General features: G+C 42.2%; 1 protein-coding gene across 1 annotated transcript in view; it reads left to right on the top strand.

The window, feature by feature from the left end:
• PRKDC (protein kinase, DNA-activated, catalytic subunit) overlaps nucleotides 1-21,494 on the top strand; it is a 2,818,033-nt gene that overhangs the window by 1,019,644 nt on the left and 1,776,895 nt on the right. Inside the window, exons 41-42 of the mRNA XM_086965729.1 lie at nucleotides 915-1,122; nucleotides 16,295-16,473. Of these exons, the coding sequence (XP_086821855.1) occupies nucleotides 915-1,122; nucleotides 16,295-16,473 (387 nt within the window). The remainder of the gene's footprint in view (nucleotides 1-914; nucleotides 1,123-16,294; nucleotides 16,474-21,494) is intronic.

Below are 21,494 nucleotides of genomic sequence, written 5' to 3'. Positions count from 1 at the left end.
TGTGAGGGCGAGTATCAGGACTGTTTTCCATATTATATACTTGCGATCTTGTATGGGTTTGAAGGGTGATTTTATAAGTTTTGCTAGTACTTCATTTAGTTCCCATGCTCACAGTGAGCACTGTGTAGACCGTAACACCTTGCAATGCCCTTAAATGAATTGATGGTTGTGGTAGGTAAAGAAGTTGTGTCTGAGGAGCGTCGAAATGTAGAGATGGTCCCCTAATGGACTTCATTTGAGGAATATTTCAAGCCAGATTTCGTCAACTGCCACAGGTACTGGAGTACTTGATTTGGTTCCAAAGCAAGAAGGTGCAGATCTCTGAATCAGCACCATATGCACAATCTCTTCCCACCTGGCTTGCTAAGTTTTTACAGTTGAGGGTGCTCTGGCTTAAGGTAGAATTGTAATACAGCCTGAAAGGATATATAAAAGGGAGAATTCCATTTAAGAGCTATGCTGTCAATTTGAGAGATCCCTGATTGTGATGAAAAATGTCCTTCTCTAGACAGAAGTTCTCTGATATTAACAGGCACTGATAGAAACCTCCATCCCAGACCATGAAAAATTAATTTTAGGTAAAAGAGGAGCGTCAAAAGAAGGAACTGGTATAAAGCAAGCTGTATCATAGTGGTTTTCAGTTCTTACAGTAACCTATTATTCAGGGTTCTGTGTAAGATGTTGGGAAGATACTTCTTGTCAAAGGATATGTGTATACTTCTACTTGCAGATGATGCACAGAAGAGATGCATGGCCACTTCAAAGCCTTTTTTGTGTCATTAATGTGGGGGTTACTAATTACCAAAGAAGTCATGATGCTCTAAAATATTTTACATTAACGGCTTTAAATTTTATTGACAGATTTAGGATATTGAAAAAAACTAAACTTTTATATTTAATGCAACTCTCTTTAGGAGTCACTGTGAAAAGCAAATTGCTCTGCTTGATACAGTGCACAAAATGTTCCTGAATGATGACCTTCTCTCTAACATCACCCGTCAGTCATACATGGATCGTTCATTACTTACGCTGGTTTGGCACTGCAGCTTGGATGCTCTGAAAGATTTCTTTTGCAAAATCATTGTAAACATAATGGACACACTGAAGAGCAGGTTTACAAAGGTAAGCACATTCTGAATAGAGAAAGAGATTCTCTAACATCTTCTGTTTCTGTTTTTCCTCAAATTACTTAATTATGGCTTTTATCAGGTCAACATTAAAATTATTTTGTTGATGCTTCCTTTTTTATTTCACAGCTTTTAACATAAAGACAGTGCATTCTTAAATCACTTTCACAAACAATCTGTATTTTGTTTTTCTATCTTTAAAAGGGAATTTGGTCTAAAAGGCTAACAGGGAGCTATTGCGCAACAAAAAATTCAATTTAAAGAACGTCTTACATATTTTGTGTAGGAAAGAAAGTAATTAACTGCCGCTCACCAGTGTTGCCATCTTTCATGGATTCACATATTTGAATTCCCGGTCATCAAGCTAGGAGTCTTACTGTGACATAACAATAACATTAAGGCCAAATATCCTCAAAAATACACCGATTTTTTTTTTGATTTAGTAGCCCTTACACATCATTATAAATAACCCAAAGTTCAACCAATGAATTGAAGGCACACATATTTCACCTCCCCAACAGGCTACCATGCCTCAGATAGTTAAAGCATAGGTGTGAATGGATACATTATAGCAGCCTCTGACTGAGAGGGTCACATGTGAATCTGTGAACGAAACCAATGGTGGAGTACTGCAGTTACAGGTAAGTAACTTGTTTCATCTTCAGCACTCATTCTTTCATAGATTCACTTGGCTGAACTGGAATAGCAAGCAGTGTTAAATGTGTAGTATTCATTTCATGATTAATGCCATAGAGCATTTGTATCAAGAATAGTGATTGAACGTAATAGAAGAAGGAAACAGGAAGAGTCTTACCTTAGTGAAACAGATTACAGAGGTTTACCTAATCTATAGCCACATTTCTAGACATTTCCATGTCTAGGCAGTATAAGGTTTCACAAATGTGTAGTGGCTCGTCTCTGTTGCTGCTTTACAGGTAAATTGTAAGTGGAACACCAGCATACAATGCCTCTGTTACAGGTAAACATTTTGTGAAATGAGCAGCTACTGATGTTTTTAGTGTCTGGCAATCTTTAAAATGACAGAATATAATAACCAAAGCTATCCACGATGCATAGAAATAGGCTGTCTTTTCTGTAGAAGGCTTAAGGCGATAACAAGTAGTCTGATCTCTTTGATGTCTTGTTCAGTCAGTACAGAATTTCAAACACCTTCAAAGTTCCTAAGAATGAAGAGTTCACTGCACCATTACCAAATAGTTTGGAAGTAAGATTTAAGAATTACATGCTCATTCACATAAAATTTCTTCGGTACTTTTTGGATGAATTTTGGATTAGTCTACCCAATAACTGTCTTTTTGGAATTACAAAATGCCTCTTATATGGTGAATTCTTGTATTTCACTTACTGTCGTAGACTGTGTGAGGGCGAGTATCAGGACTGTTTTCCATATTATATACTTGCGATCTTGTATGGGTTTGAAGGGTGATTTTATAAGTTTTGCTAGTACTTCATTTAGTTCCCATGCTCACAGTGAGCACTGTATAGACCGTAACACCTTGCAATGCCCTCAAATGAATTGATGGTTGTGGTAGGTAAAGAAGTTGAGTCTGAGGAGCGTCGAAATGTAGTCCCCTAATGGACTTCAGTTGAGGAATATTTCAAGCCAGATTTCGTCAACTGCCACAGGTACAGGAGTACTTGATTTGGTTCCAAAGCAAGAAGGTGCAGATCTCTGAATCAGCACCATATGCACAATCTCTTCCACCTGGCTTGCTAAGTTTTTACAGTTGAGGGTGCTCAGGCTTAAGGTAGAATTGTAATACAGCCAGAAAGAATATATAAAAGGGAGAATTCTATTTAAGAGCCATGCTGTCAATTTGAGAGATCCCGGATTGTGATGAAAAATGTCCTTCTCTAGACAGAAGTTCTCGATGGCTGCTCAGGTGAATGCAGTGAGCTTTTGATATATGGAGTTCTGTGAACCAATACTGCTGAGGCCATGTAGGTGCCACAAGAATCAATTTGCTATTGATTTTCCTAGTGATCCAGTGAATCCAGATGTAACAAATTGAATTATTATTTGAGGTTGATGACGACCCACCTCAAGGAATAGTCTCAACTCTTGTCAGGGTAGACCCTCAAAGTCACTAAATTAATTTGAGCCCAGCCCTCTCATAACTATGGCATAGAGAAGAGAGGCTTAATTTAGTTAAATGTTTAAAGTATGCCGTAGCAAAATAATAATGATTTTGAATGCAAAACAATAAAAATGTGCAACCAAATTGGAAACAGAGAGCCAAATTCCATGAACAAAATTACTTCAAAATGACAAAACTCTAATAAGGGGAACTGGAGATATTATTTTTTTATTACGTTTTAAGTAGGAAAAGCACCATGAAGCATAAAGTGCCAGTGACAGTCAATGATTGCTATAGACCGGGAACGTGGGAACAATTTATTGCTGATTGCAATGGAGAAGCTGGTCAGATACATATACTAGGTCTGTCCTGGTCAAAGATTTTACCTTCTGGCTTTAGTACTTTAAGTCCCAAACCAGCACTGGTGTACACATTGGGCTTCAGGAAAGGCACAGGGTGATGAGCTGAAGCCAACAACATGGAACAGTCCAGGTCCAATTGCCACTAGTCACCAGGCTAGTTGCAGGAAATTGCCTCCTGTAGCTTGTTGTGCTACTGTAGCTTTCACAGGAGTTCAGCCTTATGACCCTTAGAGTCTACTTCCTTGTCCTGGTGTAAAAGGCAGTAGGCCCAGTCCTCTAGGGCTGCTCTCAGGTCACAGACAGCAATACAAATCCTCTTCTGTTCTTCCTCAGGCCCTGGAGTGTTCTAAAGTGGGTGCCTTGAGATGCCACATTGATGCCTTCCACGCACTAATGGGTGGGGATGACTCCTGGGTGCACCGTAACCAATGTGCGGGGGTGTATTATGGTAGGCTTCGTGTCATCCCAAATGTAACACTAAAATCCAGTTTATCCAGTTTGGGGTAGTCACTGTACCCACAATAAACCCAAAGACAGAAGTCTAGTAGAACAAAAGTAGGGTTTTCAGCAGTGAGATAGTGAATGCAGAAGAACTGTTTTGGAATCCTGTTTCCCCTCCATTCAATAGCCTCCCAGTGTTACATGTAAATCCAGCAAACATATCAAGTAGGAGTTTACAGTCAAGCAGGATGTAATACTGTAATGTCAAAATGGTGCTCACAGCATCGCCCTACATATTTGTTCCAATTCAGAGGCGTCATTGATACCTATTCAGGTCGGCCTATTGTTTGTACATGGGAGAGTATTTCACAACTTTTTCACACTTATCCAAATGCTAGTTACTGATTTACAGAAATCTGAGAGCAAATGCAAATTTAGCCTACAGAAACTACAGGCAGGAAAAATATAACTTTCTATAAGTTACTTTTCCTTAATATTCTTTGAAAATCTGGCCTCACCACTGAATTGAATTTTATTAACTATTAAAAATAGTTGTTTAAATATTTTTCTAGCTAGTCCCATTCCCCCAATACAGTATTAGTATTGTAATCAGTTCTCTGATTTTCTAATAGGGCAGTGTGGCCTGCCACAATGAAAAATTGCTTTTGAGTGCTAGTCACTGCAAGGACAGTTAAATTTTAGATTCCTACACATCCTAGTTTTAAATACCATGAACCCTGCCTCGTGGACTGCAAGGCTGATATTGGGGTGTCTTATTAATATTTTAAAGGGAGGGCTTGACCTATCTAAAAGGTTTATTTTGACAGGTTGAATTGCAGTTCTTTCAGTGCTACAATTAACAGCTACACTGGTAGGCTTGAAGCAGTGTTTGCACTGCTACTGTAGTGGATGGCACAATAGGTGCTGCTGTCCACTAGTGGCATTTAACTTCCAACCCTGGGTACTTCATATACCCTCTATGAGGAACCTATAATTTACCAATTCAGAATATACCAATTCAACCATGTTTAGTGGGGGACACAGGCACTTTACCACTGGTTAGCAGTGTACAGAGGTCAAATGCCAGCAACAATATAGGGCCCAACTGAAAGAGAAAAATATGGGGTGCCCATACAGAAATGGTGGGTGTCCTTCACAAGGGAATCAGTGAAATGGCTTAGGCAAAGGTTTTTGACCATAACATCAAAATGCCTCTCCTCTGAACTCCAGGTGCTGCAACCTTCTTGCAAAAATCCTGCATTTCTTACTCTGAGCCTTTGCAAACACATCCATTCCCTCTGTCCCCAATGAGGAAAATCTGTCACCAGATCTTGGTTCAGTATCCATTCATGAGACATGCCTGCCGTCCTCCCTTATGCATCCATCCATGAATGTTCACTACGGGAAATCTTCTGCTGTCAGGAAAGTGATGTACCTTATGGCCAAATTCCATAGATGTTGAGACTCCGCTAAAAGTGCTGGTGACTTGATACCTCCTTTTTTTTTTTTATTTAAAACATAGTAATTGTATTGTCTGTTCTGACCAACACAGAACGTTGCCCAACCTTGGATTAAGAAATTAAAGGCCTTGTCTCACAGTGTTGAACTCCAGGGTGATTATTATAAATTGCCTGTCTTCAGCTGATGGCATTTGGCTTCCCCTTCCTGTAGGAGTGCTCCCCAACCATCTAATGTAACCTATTTTATCATCACAAGATGAGCTGTCTCTGACTGGCAGGGTAAACACATTGACATGTTGGATGATAACTTCCACCATTCTGAAGCCACTTTGGTTTGATGTGGCTGGGATCGAAATTTGACTCTTGAAAGATCCAGATTCCGGAAGCCACCAGGCCTCCAGTTCTTCCTGCAAAGGGCACATCTTTAGCCTGCAGGGAAGAATCAACAGTTTGCAGGATGGCATAATTCCTAGTTGGGATTTGAAATTCTGAATTGTCTGCAGATGTTGTATCCTAGAGACCAAAGAATGTAACAGCATTTCTAGCTCCAATTGATATACTTCTCCCACAGATGCATTTAGAATCAGTCTTAGAAGCAGAATGCATTTGGCAGGTATTATGTGAGATTTGGTCATGCCGGGCATGATGTCCAAAGCTTAAAATAGATTCTGACATGGATTTTTATGGATGACTTTGTAACCTGCAATGACTTGCCTTTGACTAGCCATTTGTCCAAGTAAGGGATAGATTTGGTGCCCTTTCGTGAGAAACATCCATAACAGGGGCTCTACACTTCATACAAATGTGCCAATTGGAGGCCAAATGATAGCACTTTCAATTGATAATGGCACCAAGCTACTTGAAAGCGCGGGTAGAGTGTATTGAATATAAAAATAGGTTTCCTGCATATACAGTGACATCACGTATTGGCCATCTTTGAACAGTGTAATCACTTCTTGAAGTGAAGCTAATCTGAAGGCTTGTTTAGCTTTCGGAGGTCCAACATGGATCTCCATTCTACCTACTTTTTCTGAATAAGAAACAATCTGGATTAAACACCTGTATTTCATGGGATTTTGGAACACGCTCCAGAGCCTGCTTGCTCATCATGGAAGAATCTCCTCTGCAATAATCATCAATGTTGATGGGAAGCCTTCCAGGGTACTATAGAAGGGGACTTTAGCACAAATTTAGGTGTATGTATGTAACTGACCACTTCTAAAGTAATATCTGCCCACCAGTAATAGAAAGGAGAGAATCTTTATTCCACAACACTTGAAGAAGGGAGTGGAATGTCAGAATTAGCTTGAACGTGCAGTCTGCTAGTGTGATGAGTTGTGCTTGAACTGACTTGAATATTTTTTGGGGTACTGCTGTTTTCCATTAGAAGATAATAAAGATGCTGATGTGTGGCTGTTGTGTTGGATGGTAGAATTGTCAGGAGTAAGGCATCTTTTGTGGCAGTGCTGATGGAAATCATGGCTGCCAGAAGCCTCCCCATTGAGATGGCATACCTTGTCCTCTTCCACACAGAAAGGGGATTTTCCTTCTTTGTTGAAGAATCCTGAGTGACTGGCAGTGTCTGAGTTAAAGCCTTGCAAAGCTTGTCAGAATGGAATCAGAATAGGTGCTCTTTATCACATGACATACCTAGTATGTGATACTGCACCTCAGGGCTCAAAGATATTGATCATAGGCAACCTTTGCCTATTAGGACTTCAGCAACTGCCATCTATCTGAAGCCTCTGGTGGTTACATTCCCAGCCTTTTCAATAATTCCTGCTGCTTTTACTCCCTCTCTCTGGAGTACTTTTGCTTCCTGTCCCTTATCCCTCAGAAGAGGGTTCGAGTATGGTACCATGTCTGCTCACATCTGCCTGTCTAATCGCTGGGAGCATTGGCAGCTTTAAATGAAATTTTTGAAAGTTTGAACAGTCTCTTGCTATTGTCTATTTTTCAGCCTTCTCTGTGCCATCGCCGATGAGGCTTTGGTTTCTTCCACGAGCAGTGTCGCCAAATCAGTAAATGCCAGCTGTTTGCTCAGAAGATACTCCCATTGTCCTATTATGAGACTCAGTTGATGGAATCTTCGCAAGATTCGTCTTCATCGTTTTTTCGAAAATAGACCCACTAGGGAAGCACCACAAGACTCCAGTTTAAGAACCAAATCTACATTCACTCCGAGTCTTGGGTTGGTGGACAAAAATCTAGAGATATTCGAATCAATGGTAAATTTAGAAATTGGAATCTTGCTAAATAAAAAACACTTCCAAGAACATAATATCACAAAAACTCAGAGACGCCACAGACTCCCTATCCAAAGATGCGCGTATAACAATTAAACCCGCGGACAAGGGTGGAGGAGTGGTAGTCCTTAGTACGGAAGACTATGACCAAAGAGTAATGACACTTTTGTCAAATGAATTACACTATTCAAGAGTATCTCAGAATAGATTAAATAACCTAAAAAGAGAGGTAGAATCTCTGCTTTTAGAAGCACGGGACAAAGGTGACATCTCAGAGGAAGAGTGGAAGTTTTTAAACACAAATCCCAAGACGCCGGCGTTTTATGGGCTTCCCAAAGTCCACAAAAGCCTAAATAATCCCCCGCTTAGACCCATAGTAGCATCAATTGATTCCCTGCTAGAGCCTCTGAGTAAATACGCTGACAGGTTTCTTAAGCCTCTAGTAGAAAAGCAGAAATCATACATCAGAGACACAGCTGATATGATAGCGAAAGTGGAAGGAATAGAGTTCGATGGAGAAAATGAACTCATGGTGACTCTCGATGTAGAGTCACTCTACACAAACATTCCCCAACAAGACACCATTGAGGTAGTCAAAAATCTACTGAAAGTTACTGAAATTGTAGGAGGAAATAAAGAGTTCATTATACAATGTGTATCCATGGTACTACTAAACAACATTTTCCTATTTAAAAAGGACCTCTATATCCAACGTAAAGGGACCAGCATGGGCGCAACTTGCACGCCAAGTCTGGCCTGTATATACGTGAGTATGTTTGAAAATAAACACATCTACAATGAAGTGAGCCAATACTATGAGAATATCCGAAGTTGGGCACGCTTCATAGATGACATCTTTTTTATATGGCAGGGAACAACAGAACTCCTCGAGGAATTTCTGTCATGGCTCAATCTAGGAGATGTAAACTTAAGATTCACAGCAGCATACAGTAGATCTAAAGTCAATTTTCTAGACATCTGCATAAAAAGTCAGGACAATCGACTTAAAGTAGAGCTATACAAGAAAGAATCTGACCGCAACACAGTGTTGCATTATAACAGTTATCACCCGAGGAGTCAGAAGGACTCAATCCCCTTTGGGGAATTCCTCCGACTCAGAAGGAATTGTACAGAAATAGATGATTTTTATAGACATGCTGGAGAGATGAAGGAAAAATTCAAACAAAGAGGTTACCCAAAAAAACTGATAGATCATTCCTTAAAGAGAGCCCGCTACTATGATAGGGGACTGCCTGTTAAACAAAAAAGATAAAAAGAAAACACAAGAAAAAATAGTGATGGTGAGTCAATACTCATGTGTAGCTAACCAGATAAAGAACATAATAAACCACAATTGGAAAATTTTGAACAATGGAACAGAAACTATTCTACAACGTCCCCTATATGCGTATAGAAAAAATAAAAACCTAAGGTCTAACCTAGTTCATACCTATAGGGAGGACATAGTAGAAGGTCAAACTACCCTAACAGGGACCAGAGCAGTAGGGAACAACAAGTGCGGTAATTGCTGCATATGTGAACTGTCCATTGTTACCAAAAAAGTGGAACATAATAGAGCAACACAAGAAATCACTACTCTGAACAACTGCAGATCCAAAAAGTGATATATATGATTCGATGCCCATGTGACCAGGCATACATAGGAGAGACGGGCAGAGAAATAAGGTTGAGAATAGGAGAACATAAGTCAGCAATTAAGAATAATAAGGAAAACGCACCATTGGTAACACACTGCAAAGAGCAGGGTCCCAGTGAAAAAGATTTAAGATGGGTCATCCTAGAGAGAATAAAAGAACAGACCAAAATAGGGAACAGCACTAACAGAAGAAAACAACAAGAACAGTGGTATATGATAAAATTCAATACCATCAAGCAGGGTTTAAACTCGAGAGAAGAATGGGAAGCATTAATATAGAAGGACAAACCAGAAAAATACAGATAAGAATAATACGTAGAATTTGTAAATAGGAAAGAAATGTGTCTGAGTTAATTTCTATGTCCCCCTATGGGAAGTATCTATAAATAATACCTACACGATAGACTAGCAAAAATCGGGGTCTGCGTACAAAATAGATTGCAATAGTACTTACTAACAACACCAGAGGCGTTGTAATTGACAATAAGAGAGGAAAGACAGCGATGGGTTTAGGACAAAAACAATCCCAAAAATTTTTTTTTAAAAGAAGTAAGACCCCAGGTATTTGACTGTAACCGCACTGCCTGATAGCAGGGAAAATTTTAAAAAAAGATCGTTTTCGATCTCAATAGTTCCATAGAAGCCAAACGCGCATATATATAACCGAAATACATAGATCACTAAAAAGAAAATTCACATAGGGACGAACATACAAACTCGGACAAATTATACAACAAATAGTAAGTATATTACTGCTTCATAAAAAATACGTAGAAACGTAGAGGAAGCCGTAACAAATAATACTAAATAGACCATTCCAAGATGGAGCAACCACTGGCACAAGCACCGTCGAGTCTGCGCAAGCGCGAAACTCAGGTGAAAACAATTTCCCGATACAATTTCACATAAATAGAAGACGCCCGAATCCTCATGCTCGAAGGAGAAAAGAACGAGGCAAACACGCGACTGACAAATCCGCAAGGTAAGAGGGGAAAGGATAGAGACTACTTCACTAGAGTCAATAGACGATATTTTTAAAAAACGGACGGACGGAAGGCAGAAAGATGAGGAATTATATAATACCATGATTACAATGTTCATACCAGATCCCCTAGAATAGGGCGTGGGGATAGTGAAACGACCGAACGTATGAGTTATTTCATAATCTAGCTGCCAACAGAATAGCCCCGACTCCTAAGTGGGCGGGAGAGGAACGTTTCATGATTATGTATAAAAGGCAAGTCAGGAGTAACATTTACAAGATAAATAAAAAAGGAAAAAAACGAGAAATGAGATGAGGTAGACTTATCGAAAAAATGCACAAATACCAACACGTCTATTTAACTTTACAGAACATATCCAGTTCACAGGCGGAGCCATAGCGTCATATGCCCGTTCAAGAAGGGTTTTAAAATTTTTTAGGGTAAGATGTACCAATGATAAAATCAGATCATTTAATCTGTCAAAGAGAGAGGGGCAATATCTCTAACACTGCTCTACGTTAAATACAGATACTGATACAAGTGATCTAAAGACTTGAAAAACAGAGAAGAGGTTAGATAATTGTTGACCCCTCCAAATGTAACAAGGTAAATTGACTATACCAACCAACAATTAAATAAAACAGCCTATATGAATAGGTTATAGACCCTGACAGTGTTTAATATATCCTGTAGGATCAACTTTACCCCAATTTTGTGAAGTCGGGAAAGGGGAGTCCATAAAATCATCCACGCAAGCGCTCTTGCCCGTCCCCCCGTGGGGTAAGAATGTGTAGGAATGACTGATTGTGTGAGTGAGCTTGACACCACGTGTAATCCTAGTGATTTCCACACCAAACTAGAGACGGAGGGAACAACTAGACCAATAGTGGATTCCTATAATTAAATGTATGAACCACTGAGAGACAAAACAAGCCTGTACATATTAAAGAAAGTTTGCTGCTTAGAAGTTGCATGTCTGTGGGTAATCAAAAGATCCTTAATATACAACAATGGGAACTAGACAGACAAACGAAAACAACAAGAACGAATTGTATAAGATAAACTGACAGAGGTTGTAGTATTATCTACACGTAGGAGATAAGAATCGTAGATGAAATTATAGCAATAAGAACAGTGCTATTATAGTGACATGTTGCTTTTCTCCCTATAATCCCACAGAGAGGGCGAATAATATACATTATTCAGTGAAGCTGGTGACCCCTAATAACAGAAGTCCTGAAGAAGGTGCTACAGTATCGTTTTGTTGTCTGCACCGAAACGCGTCGACGCATTTTGTTCTATATATAGAATCCAAACAGGGTCCAGTGAGCAACTGATAGACATGTATTAATGTTACTGTTGACGTCACTCTTACATTTATGAATGACCTTTGGATCGAGACATCTGAAGTGGTAAAATTAGTAATAGGCCTCAACGAATATAGGGGGTTGTTTACGAGAAAAAGTCTGCTTTTTGCTTTGTATTTTTAACTGTGATTCAATGAATTATATGCTTGTAAAGTTGTTGTGTTTATGATTCTCCTTTATTTAAGATTGTGTTTAATTTTATATATTGATTATATGTTATGAATTATTATGATTAATTGTTTTTATCCTACTTTCAAAGAATGTTCTTTGAAATTTTAACTTGTCATTTTGTGTATAAATTCTTTTTATGTTCTCATTAAAATAAGATTGTGAACGTTCAATATTTTGGTGTGGAAATTTACATTTGGCCAATATAGAGTGATATTATATTTTTCCCTGTGTTTCAAGTTTGTATGTATAAACTGAGAGGCATGCAAGTATAGTATTAACTTTAGGTGAATGTGTACTCAGGGATTTCCTTTTGACTGATCTTCGCAGCAGTCTCAGAACAATTTCAAGATGGTCAGGTTGTGGCTAAAAAGGTTTGTCTGGTCAGGCCGGAACATGACAGAATGATTAAGCAGAGTAGTCGGCACTAGCGTGGTGCTCCAGCACCATGTGTGGATGAGATCCACAGAGTTCTCGGTGATTAACAGGCATCACTCAAGGTTATGCCTTTTGATGCATCTCTCCTCTTTAGGCCGTCTCCGCCCTTAATTGCTTTAAAAAGGGCAGAGCTACTGTGCGCTCCCTCAGTATTTCCACACACACACACAGCTTCGAGGCCTGCGCTCCCAACAACAGGCACTCCAGTCTTTCAGGGGTCAGGATGGAGGAATCGAACAAACAACGTTCAGGCCAGCCTGAGCAGTGAAATTCCCAGTCCTCATCCCGTCTGGTAGCAGCATCCAAGCCACTTTAGTTTGTCCTAGTGACACATGACTACCCCGTGGGAGGCAGGATCACTCCTTTTCTCCTGTGATAGCAAACCAATACATCCAAAAGATGGATCCTGCAGATAGTGCAAAAGGGTTATGCCCTGCCATTCCTTCACCCCGCGGTCTCTTCCTCCTTCTTTAGAATGCTATTTGAGGACCATTAGTCCACCCTGCTGCAGAAAGTTCAGGGTTATTTGGAGGGGAGCCATTGGGTGTGTCCCTGCATTAGAGTACTGAACGGGGTGTTATTTATTTTACACCTGTCGAAAAAGGGTGGACGACTTTGTCCTGTTTTAAAGATCTTCCATTCCTCAGTTTCTTCACAGGGCAGGACAAGTTAAAAAACTCTTACTGCCGTAGGTTCTAACTGCCCTGAATCCAGAAGGCAGGTTGGTGTTGTTAGTGCTGCGGGATACCTGTTCCATATCCCTGTCCTGCAGCCTCACATAATTTTCAGTTAGCTGTGCGCTTTTTCAGCCTCACCAGAGCTTCTTTGGTGTTCACAAAGGTGTTGGCGGTGGTCACAGCGTATCTTCAGAGGTTGGTGGTACCGTTTTTCTCCTACTTCAACAACTTACTGTCAAAGAGGGGTATCTCACAGTCAGTTGTGGACCACCTCCAAGCGATAGATAACCTCCTTACATTGTTGGGGTTCATGAACAACATGCTGAAATCACACCTCACTCTTTCTTAGAGGCTCCCTTCTTCAGAACTATCATGGGTACAGTGCACTCTCAGGCCTTCCTTCCAGATCGAGTGAAGGACATTTGTGCTACAATCCTCATGTTTGAGCCTCAGTCCTGGGTTTCAATCAGAACTGCTCTGTGGTTTCATGGCTTAATGGCCTCCTGCATCCTGCTTGCTGACCATGCCAGGTGGTATATGCAGGCTCTGCAGTGGGATCTGAAGTCTCAGTGAGTACAGTAGCAAGACATCCTCTCAGGCACCATTCAGGTGTCAAAGGAGAGTGCAAAAGACCTGGAATGTTGGTTGCTCAACCACGATTGAACCAGTACAGACCCCTCTCCCTACCTCACCCAGAGATGGTTGTTTTGACAGGCCACGTCATTGCAGGTTTACGAGGTTATCGGGATAGTTTTGCATCAGAGTACTCTTGTATCCAATGAAGATCTGCCTCCACATCAACTTTCTGGAGTTGTGGGCTATTCACTTGGTGTTGAAGGCCTTTGTATCATCTATGAAGTGAAGGGTGGTGCAGATCCTCACAGACAACACCACTACCATGTGGTTTTGCAACAAGCAAAGTAAGATACTGGACTCTCTGCCGAGAGGCTTCGAAGCTCTGGCCCTCGCTGTATTGTCTGGACATTTCCGTGGTCGCACACAACCATGGTGGATGAACTCAGTTGGCAGCACCTGGCAGATCACGAACTGCAGCTACACCCGGAGGTGGTGCAGAGCATCTTCCAGCAATAGGGAGAGCCCAGGCTCATTCAATTTGCCTGTACTGAGAACATGCAGTGTCAACACTCTTGCATGTTGGTGTTCCCAAGAAAGTTCTCTATTGGAGACACTTTCCACCCAAAGTGGAGCACGGGATTCTCATATACCTACCCGCAGCTACCACTCCCTCCCTGACTCCTGAACAAGATCAAGAACGACTAGGCCCAAGTTATCTACCTGCCTTTGGATTGGGCCAGAAGAGTGTGCTACTTGGAAACTTTAGCTTGAGCATCTGTCCTCCAGTAAGGCTTTTGCTCTGCGAGGATCTTCTGTTGCAGCAGGGAAAGGTCTTTGACCAAGACCATCAAAATCTACACCTCCATGCTGGAGATGGAGTGGCGGCAGTTGACTGTATTCAATCTGCCTCCAGAAGTATTGGATGCATGGTGACGGGCAGACATTTTCCTACCAAATCTGTTTACTCCGAACGCTGAGACAAATTTGTGGCTTGGTTTGGATTGATGACATGGAACTGTTACAAGGTAGACTGTCGGATGTGTTACTGTTTAATTGGTCTTTGTCCTAACCAGGACTTGCAGTGAGCATGGTTATAGGTTATTTGTTGGCCTTTTTGGACTTTTTGCATTTACTGGGCCAACCATCCTTTGTCAAATCATCAGTTATTTGTTTTTTCAAAAGCTTGGCCCACATGGTTCTGGCTAAACCTTTTGTGATGCTACAGTGAGTCCTTAATGTGATCCTAACTTGCCTTATGTGTACTCTTTTGGAGCCACAGCACAGCTGTTCCTTGTGTCTCCTAACTCTTAAGGCGGTCTTTCTCAGTGTGATTACCTCAGCACTTCGCATGAGCAAGTTTCAAGCTCCGTACACCCTACTCCATTTTCTTCAAAGAGAAACTGATGCTGAGGACTAGAGCAGCCTTACTTATGAACAACTCTTTCATGTCAGGCAGTCAGTCACTTTTCCAACGTTCTTTGCCTACCCTCACCCCTAGAAAGAAGAGGAAAGACTGCATGGTCTGAACCCTAAAAGTGCTCTGCATTTACATAGATCGCACCTAAGATGATAGGGAGATGATCCGCTATTTGTGGGGTACTCTTTGGCAAAGAAAGGAAAAGCGTACAGAAATAGACTTTGTCCAGCTGTCTGTATAAAGATCTGCCATGCGTTGGGCAAAAAACAGCCTCCTGAAGGGTTATGTTTCCATTCCACCAGAGCTGCTAGCTTGTAGAGTGCCTGTCCTGCGTTTTTGTCAGGCTGTATTGTGGGCATCGGTACACACGTTCATGAAGTCCTACTGCCCTTAGAGGCAGGTCTGATAGAAAGGGCATTTTGTCCATTTGGTCCTACAGGCCATTTTATTCTGAGTTATTCCACAAACCCACTACCTGGGGAGATACTCATTGGTATCTATTCTATAGGTAAGGATTGTGCGGTTGAAAGTATCCATCAGAAGAACTAGTTATTTACCTTTGGAATTGCTCTTTCTGGTGGATACTGTATCTAACCGCAGATCCCTCACTGCCTTCCCACCCCCTTATTCTGTAGAATGGACTCGTTTTCCCTCTAAAAAGGTCCCAAATTAAAAATGTGCACACTAGCACAAGCAATTAGTTTTTGGTGTTCATGTGCACGGCTGATGTCCAGTAAGAAACCGACACCAGGGAGCTTGGCTGGTACTTATATGCAGCTCCACTCATTTCCGGAGTGAAGACGAGTCAACCTGGAGGCACACTGCACAACCTACTGATTAGCAGGGACTATACTGAAAAATCTTCTGGATCTTGTCTGGCACCTGGGATATTCTACAGGTGAGGAATCTGTGGTTAGACAAGAGTATCCACCAGAATGAGTGTTTTCCGAATATGAGTAAGTTATCCTTCATGTGGACTTCAACATTTGAAGAGTGTAGGTATAAACTGGGGAAGCACATTGCTCACTATGTGTTCAAGTTTTGTTTAACAAACTCTGTTATTCTTTTCAGGCTTCAACCTTTTAGCATGTAGTCCTGATGTCTGACTGTGGCAGAAGTATGTTTGCTCATTGTTTATAGTAAAAAATTAATGGAACAAGTGATTTAGCTTAGGAAAAACTTGGTGAGAACATTTGTTACATCAAATACTTCACAAAATCTTTTGTCAAAAGCTTAATGAAAGCATTACTTTGTTTCTCTCAATCTTTCTATCAAGTTAAATGAGCAAGCTTTTGATACTCAAGTCACCAAGAAAATGGGTTATTACAGGATGCTTGAAGTTCTATATTTACGTCTGCCAAAAGAGGATATCTACACAAAGGAGTCCAGAATTAACCAAGCTTTTCATGGATCCTCAAACACAGAAGGAAATGAACTCACCAAGACTCTGATCAAGTAAGGTTTTCTACTTTTGTTATAGCTTTCACATTTTGTGACACTTGTGAATATTTTGTCAGACTTAAAACCACTAGTTATATTATATTATGTGGTTTCTGTAGACTCAACACATAGGGACACATTGTACAACAGTTCTCTTGATATGCTTGTTTTATATTTTAAAACTTCGCACCCACTTGTCTATGCCATTTTATATACGCTTCTTTCCCTTTTAATTGCTTTGGAATGCACTTTAAACATCTAATATTCATGTTATTTTCAAACATTTAAAAAAAATGTTAAGGCTTACATGAGAATTTTATGCACCTTCACTTGCTGTCTGTAGCACAGGCTGCACAGGTATTTTAGTTGCAGTCACTTATATATTTCATATGTTTTCTGCAATTAGCAGTTGCACTGGAGTTTGCTCATTGCTGACTCCGATTTGTTTATTTGGTCAGAATAAGTTTATAGAGGCTCCAGCCTATGCCCAAGAAAGTCTCCATGCATTATCATCAGACACACCACATCAGTAACTATAAAAAATTATCACATTTGTTTCCAGCCAGAACTATTGTGCATCTCCATTTAGAAAAGCTCCTCTAGTATGCTAGATTTCCTTTAAAGAAAGGACAGACTCAGAAAGACTAACACTCATAATACCTAAAACAGTAGATGTTCATTCAACAGGTATTTACTGATACCAACCATTCATTTAACTTCTGTTTTTTCCATTTTGCTAAACTGTCATGAAGCATGAGTTTTCCAACACTTCGCTATTTTTAATAGTATATTACAACACCTGCGCCATACATAAGAATGTGAGAGCAAGAGCAATCCGTTGTTTGATTTGCACCCAGACTGAAAACTCAGCATTGAGTCTATATAGTATTGCTAGTATTTGTCTCCCTCTATATTAAAATCCATTTAAGAAGAGAGTAATGGCAGTGATCGGGAGCCTATGGCCAAAGGGGAAATCTGCTGCCTTTACATATCTGTTGGAGCTGTCAAAAACTGAAGGGTTTTTGGAAGGAATTCTATACAAGGTCGACTGTGTTCTTAGTTGCAGTGTATGGCATTGCAGATCAGCTAAACTCAAGTAACGGTACAATATCACTTTTTTTTTTTTTTTTTTTAATTTTTGAAAACCTTTATTGTGCACGTGAAAGGAAACAAATACGGGCCTACAACCATCAGGCCGGCCACGTTACTTTTGAGCACAAGTGCTAGCAATGCGGTCCCCCAGCGGCATCAGGCGGTATAGCAACAATTAACAACAGTTACACTGATCAAGTCATGTCGCCAGGGAAAAGGAGCGTTGAAGGTTAAATTTTAAAGTTTTTCCGATCAAAGAGAAATCAATGAAGAATAGGTGCAAGGAGAGCTGAGTCCGTACAGTTGTTCCTCAACATGGGTAGGCAGCATAAATAATAGCAACAATTGCGTTGAGCATCCCGTCAGAGTGGCAATACATTGTAAAAACAAACTGAACAACAGGAATCATACACGTACCACCCCCAGTGCCACCCACTCCCTACTAACCCCTATCACAGACCCAGAACAGAAAATAGGACAAGAAAAGCGCAGAAAGTTGAGAAAAAGGCCCATAGAAACTAAATAAGGAAAATTAAATCTATCCCCCCACCCTACACCAATGCGGAGGCTACGGCCTACCCCCCCCCCCGACAATGTGCCTGTCGCCCATTAAAGAACCCGAAATGCAGTACAAGAGAAGAAGGAGAAGAAAAGGGAAAAAAAAATAAGAAAAAATTTAACTCTTATATATAGAGTGAGAAAAGGCCACCCTAATCTACAACTCTCACAAAATACAAGTGAAGCGGGAGGAGGAGCAATTCCGAACGTTCCCAGCCCCCCAGCCAAAAGCACTATCCCCACACAGTGTACGACAGCTCAGAAATAAGTGATAAAGCAGAAGCAGTTGGGGAAAGACATTACGTCATGCATGACTTAAACAATTGTATGACAGTCCTAATCCCATCAAGTTACCGTACTTCATACACAGCGTTAAATGCGGAAAAACCTTGCTTCAGGTGAGAGTCGGAATAATGTGCCCCTGGACCCCCCATACCGCACAGAACCGCCCTCCCAACTACAAAAAGGAACAGCATGACCCCGTACTTATGTCCGTAAATGGAGAAGAACATCACACACATCGCATTCAAATTAGCAAAAATGTATTCAAGCCTAGGTCCCCACTTGTCGATCGGAAGGCAGGAGGAGTCAATGTCACAAGCTATCGGTAGCACCGGTTCCGAAGACATCTCCTACCCCAACTATCAGTAGCAGAATGGGACCGGTATGCTAAAATGGCAGTGTTAAATGTGTGTAAAGAGCAAAACAGGAAAAACAGTTCCAATCCAGTCCCCGCCCGCCGGCATGTCCTCACACTAATAGAGACCGCCTAACCCTGGCCCGATCGTGGGCGATCCCCCAGTGAAGTAGTGTGGCTCACTGGTTAGAGGCGGCAGACCCGAGAGCAGAGGACGGCCCGGGACCAGGGTTCGATTCCCGGCGCGGCAGGTTTCTGGACCAGGGTCAGCGGACTCGATAATTCTCTCGCCTCGGTGCCCACTCTGATCAGCGATCACACTCGGCAACTCTGGGCATTAGCTTGCCTCATCTTCACTAACGGCCCCACCAGACCGCCGGGGATGCCTGGTCTCACCCTGGAGATACCCATTAAGGGACCATCTCTCAGGGAAGCCAGGAAGGGTTTCGCAGCGGTCGAAGCGCCTTGGGACCCTACGGGTAAGTAGTGCGCTATATAAATGCCTATACATACACCCCCTCCCAGCACGCAAAGTCTATCCCTTCAGGGACAAAGAGACAAGATGGCCGAAGTGGGGGAGGGGGAGGGACACAATCGCGAAATGGACGTCGCCGGCCTCCAGGAAAGTCACTGACATACGTTGAAAGTCCCACCAACTCAGCCAGATAATGAAGGTTCCACCACCGGGGGATGGGAGGCCCCAGGGACAGGGCAAGTAGGGGGGTTACAGGCCGAGTATTTGCTGACCAGGACAGTGGTAATGCTGAACGAGGCATGAAGGCAGTCTCAATGCCGGAAGAAAACAAAGTAGCACTAACCGGTCGTATAACTGGGCTCGAGTTGCAACAAGTATCGGTGGATACAGTAGCAGCATTGTCAGGAACCCTCGGCAACCTTGTATTCCCAATCAGCCAGCTGCAGGGGTGAATCCAGACCCTGTGAAGAAGAGACTTTCCGCTCCCACTCCTGGTCGATCATGAGGGCATCAAGCTTCTCGCCCAGCACAAGATAGCCACGTCTCAGCGCCACTCTTAGTTCACCCAGAGCCGCCATAACATCCCCGTTTGACCACACAGGCTGCGGGTCCTGCAGTTTCAGGGCAGGGAAGGACGAAGGGGGGTTGGCTCCCTGCAAGGACGTGGAGGTACAGTCCCAAGGCGGGGACAAGCCGTCGTCTTCATGGCGCAGGCAGAGAGGCGTCGCCATCTTGCAGATAGTAGAACAATAGAGCCGGGAGTGGGGGTCCACGAAGCAACACCGATCCCCAATCTAAGCCCACGTTGACTCCCGGGTCACCACTCGGCTCACAGTTCCCACGCGGAGCCGTAGCGACCCATCTATGTAAGCAGGTTGGAGGAAGGGGAGGGCTCGCCAACACCAGGCAGAAGCAACAATGGAGTCGAGGCAGCAATGAGTCAGTATCCAGCAAGGAGGTTCACCTCCCCTCCAACCTGGCCACGCACTCGCGCTGTGAAGCGGATGCGATGTGTAATTCCGCCGGTCCGTATATGAGTGTCTCTGCCGTAGATGAAGGCGGCACTGTCCCCACTTCAGTTGCGAGCAGGCAGCCCGACCGTCACGGTGTCCAAGGGGCCGGCGGGGCGCGGAGGGTCAAGCCGGGGTCCAAGGCGGCGAAGTCATTCCCGGGATATCTGCAGTTGCCGGGCAGTCGGAGGCTCCGGAGTAACGCTGGCGAAGTCAGCATAACGTAGCGCACATCCCGCTGGCGATCTACAATATCACTTTTGATGGTGGATGTGACCATCATGAGGCCCAGAACTGGAAAAAAGAGTGATGGGATTTGTTGTGGGACGGGAATTGTATTAAAGCTAGGAATGGAAAAGAGCTGGATGTATATTGTATATCAAGAACACTTTCCCAGCAGCAAATTGACAATAGGACTCTTTGAAAAATGAAAATACTTGAATGAATTTCTTAAAATATTCACAGACAGGAGGAAATATTTGCTCTAGTGTGTCTGTTAGTGATGTTGCGATATTCCGACAGAAAAAAAACTGGGATGGGAAGCATCATTTCTATATATTCTTGTATATTGTTTTCCAAACTATGAATGTTCATAAAGTACTGTTGAGATAATTTGTAGACAAAACTTTGCTGCAATATATCATTTCCTAGCTGTCGTAAAGGAAAGTCTAAATTCTATTCATTTATTTTGCTCAGCAGCTCATTGTTAGCTTGAAAAACACAATATCAAACATAGGACTACACATTCCATGATTCTTGCAGAAAAAAACAAATGCCCACCAATCCGGGATCATGACCATCAATACGAACAACCACAAGGAAATGCACTACCTTTTTCTTCATGCAAAAGTCCAGCATGTGATACTTCCATCACTGGTAATCTTGCTTCTGTTGAAGACCTACAAAAGATGTGCAACAATTACATTAGTCATTCAACACCTTCCTTGTCCATATCTGTCTGATAGAGAGATCTAGCCGCAGATTCCTTAACTTAGAATATCCCCAGGCGTCAGACTAGTCCGGAAAATTATGCGCAGCAGCACCTCTGCGCGCCGAGGGGCGGCGCTGCTTGGCTCCGCCCTGACGTCGTCCATAGACGTGATGTCAGTGGAGCCATATATGCTTCGCCCCGGCGCGCCAACATCAGTTTTCTTCTTTTCCGCGTCATAACGCGGATCCTGCATACCAGCAGTTCCTGGCCTACTTTGGGCCTTCTCGACACCATTGGTGTCGTACCGGAACAGTGTGCAATGCCCTCCGGGTT

The sequence above is a fragment of the Lissotriton vulgaris genome, chromosome 4_1 (genome assembly GCF_964263255.1).
Source record: "Lissotriton vulgaris chromosome 4_1, aLisVul1.2, whole genome shotgun sequence".
NCBI lineage: Eukaryota > Metazoa > Chordata > Amphibia > Caudata > Salamandridae > Lissotriton > Lissotriton vulgaris.
Note: the sequence above shows the minus strand (reverse complement) of the source record. Positions and strands in the feature narration are given on the sequence as shown.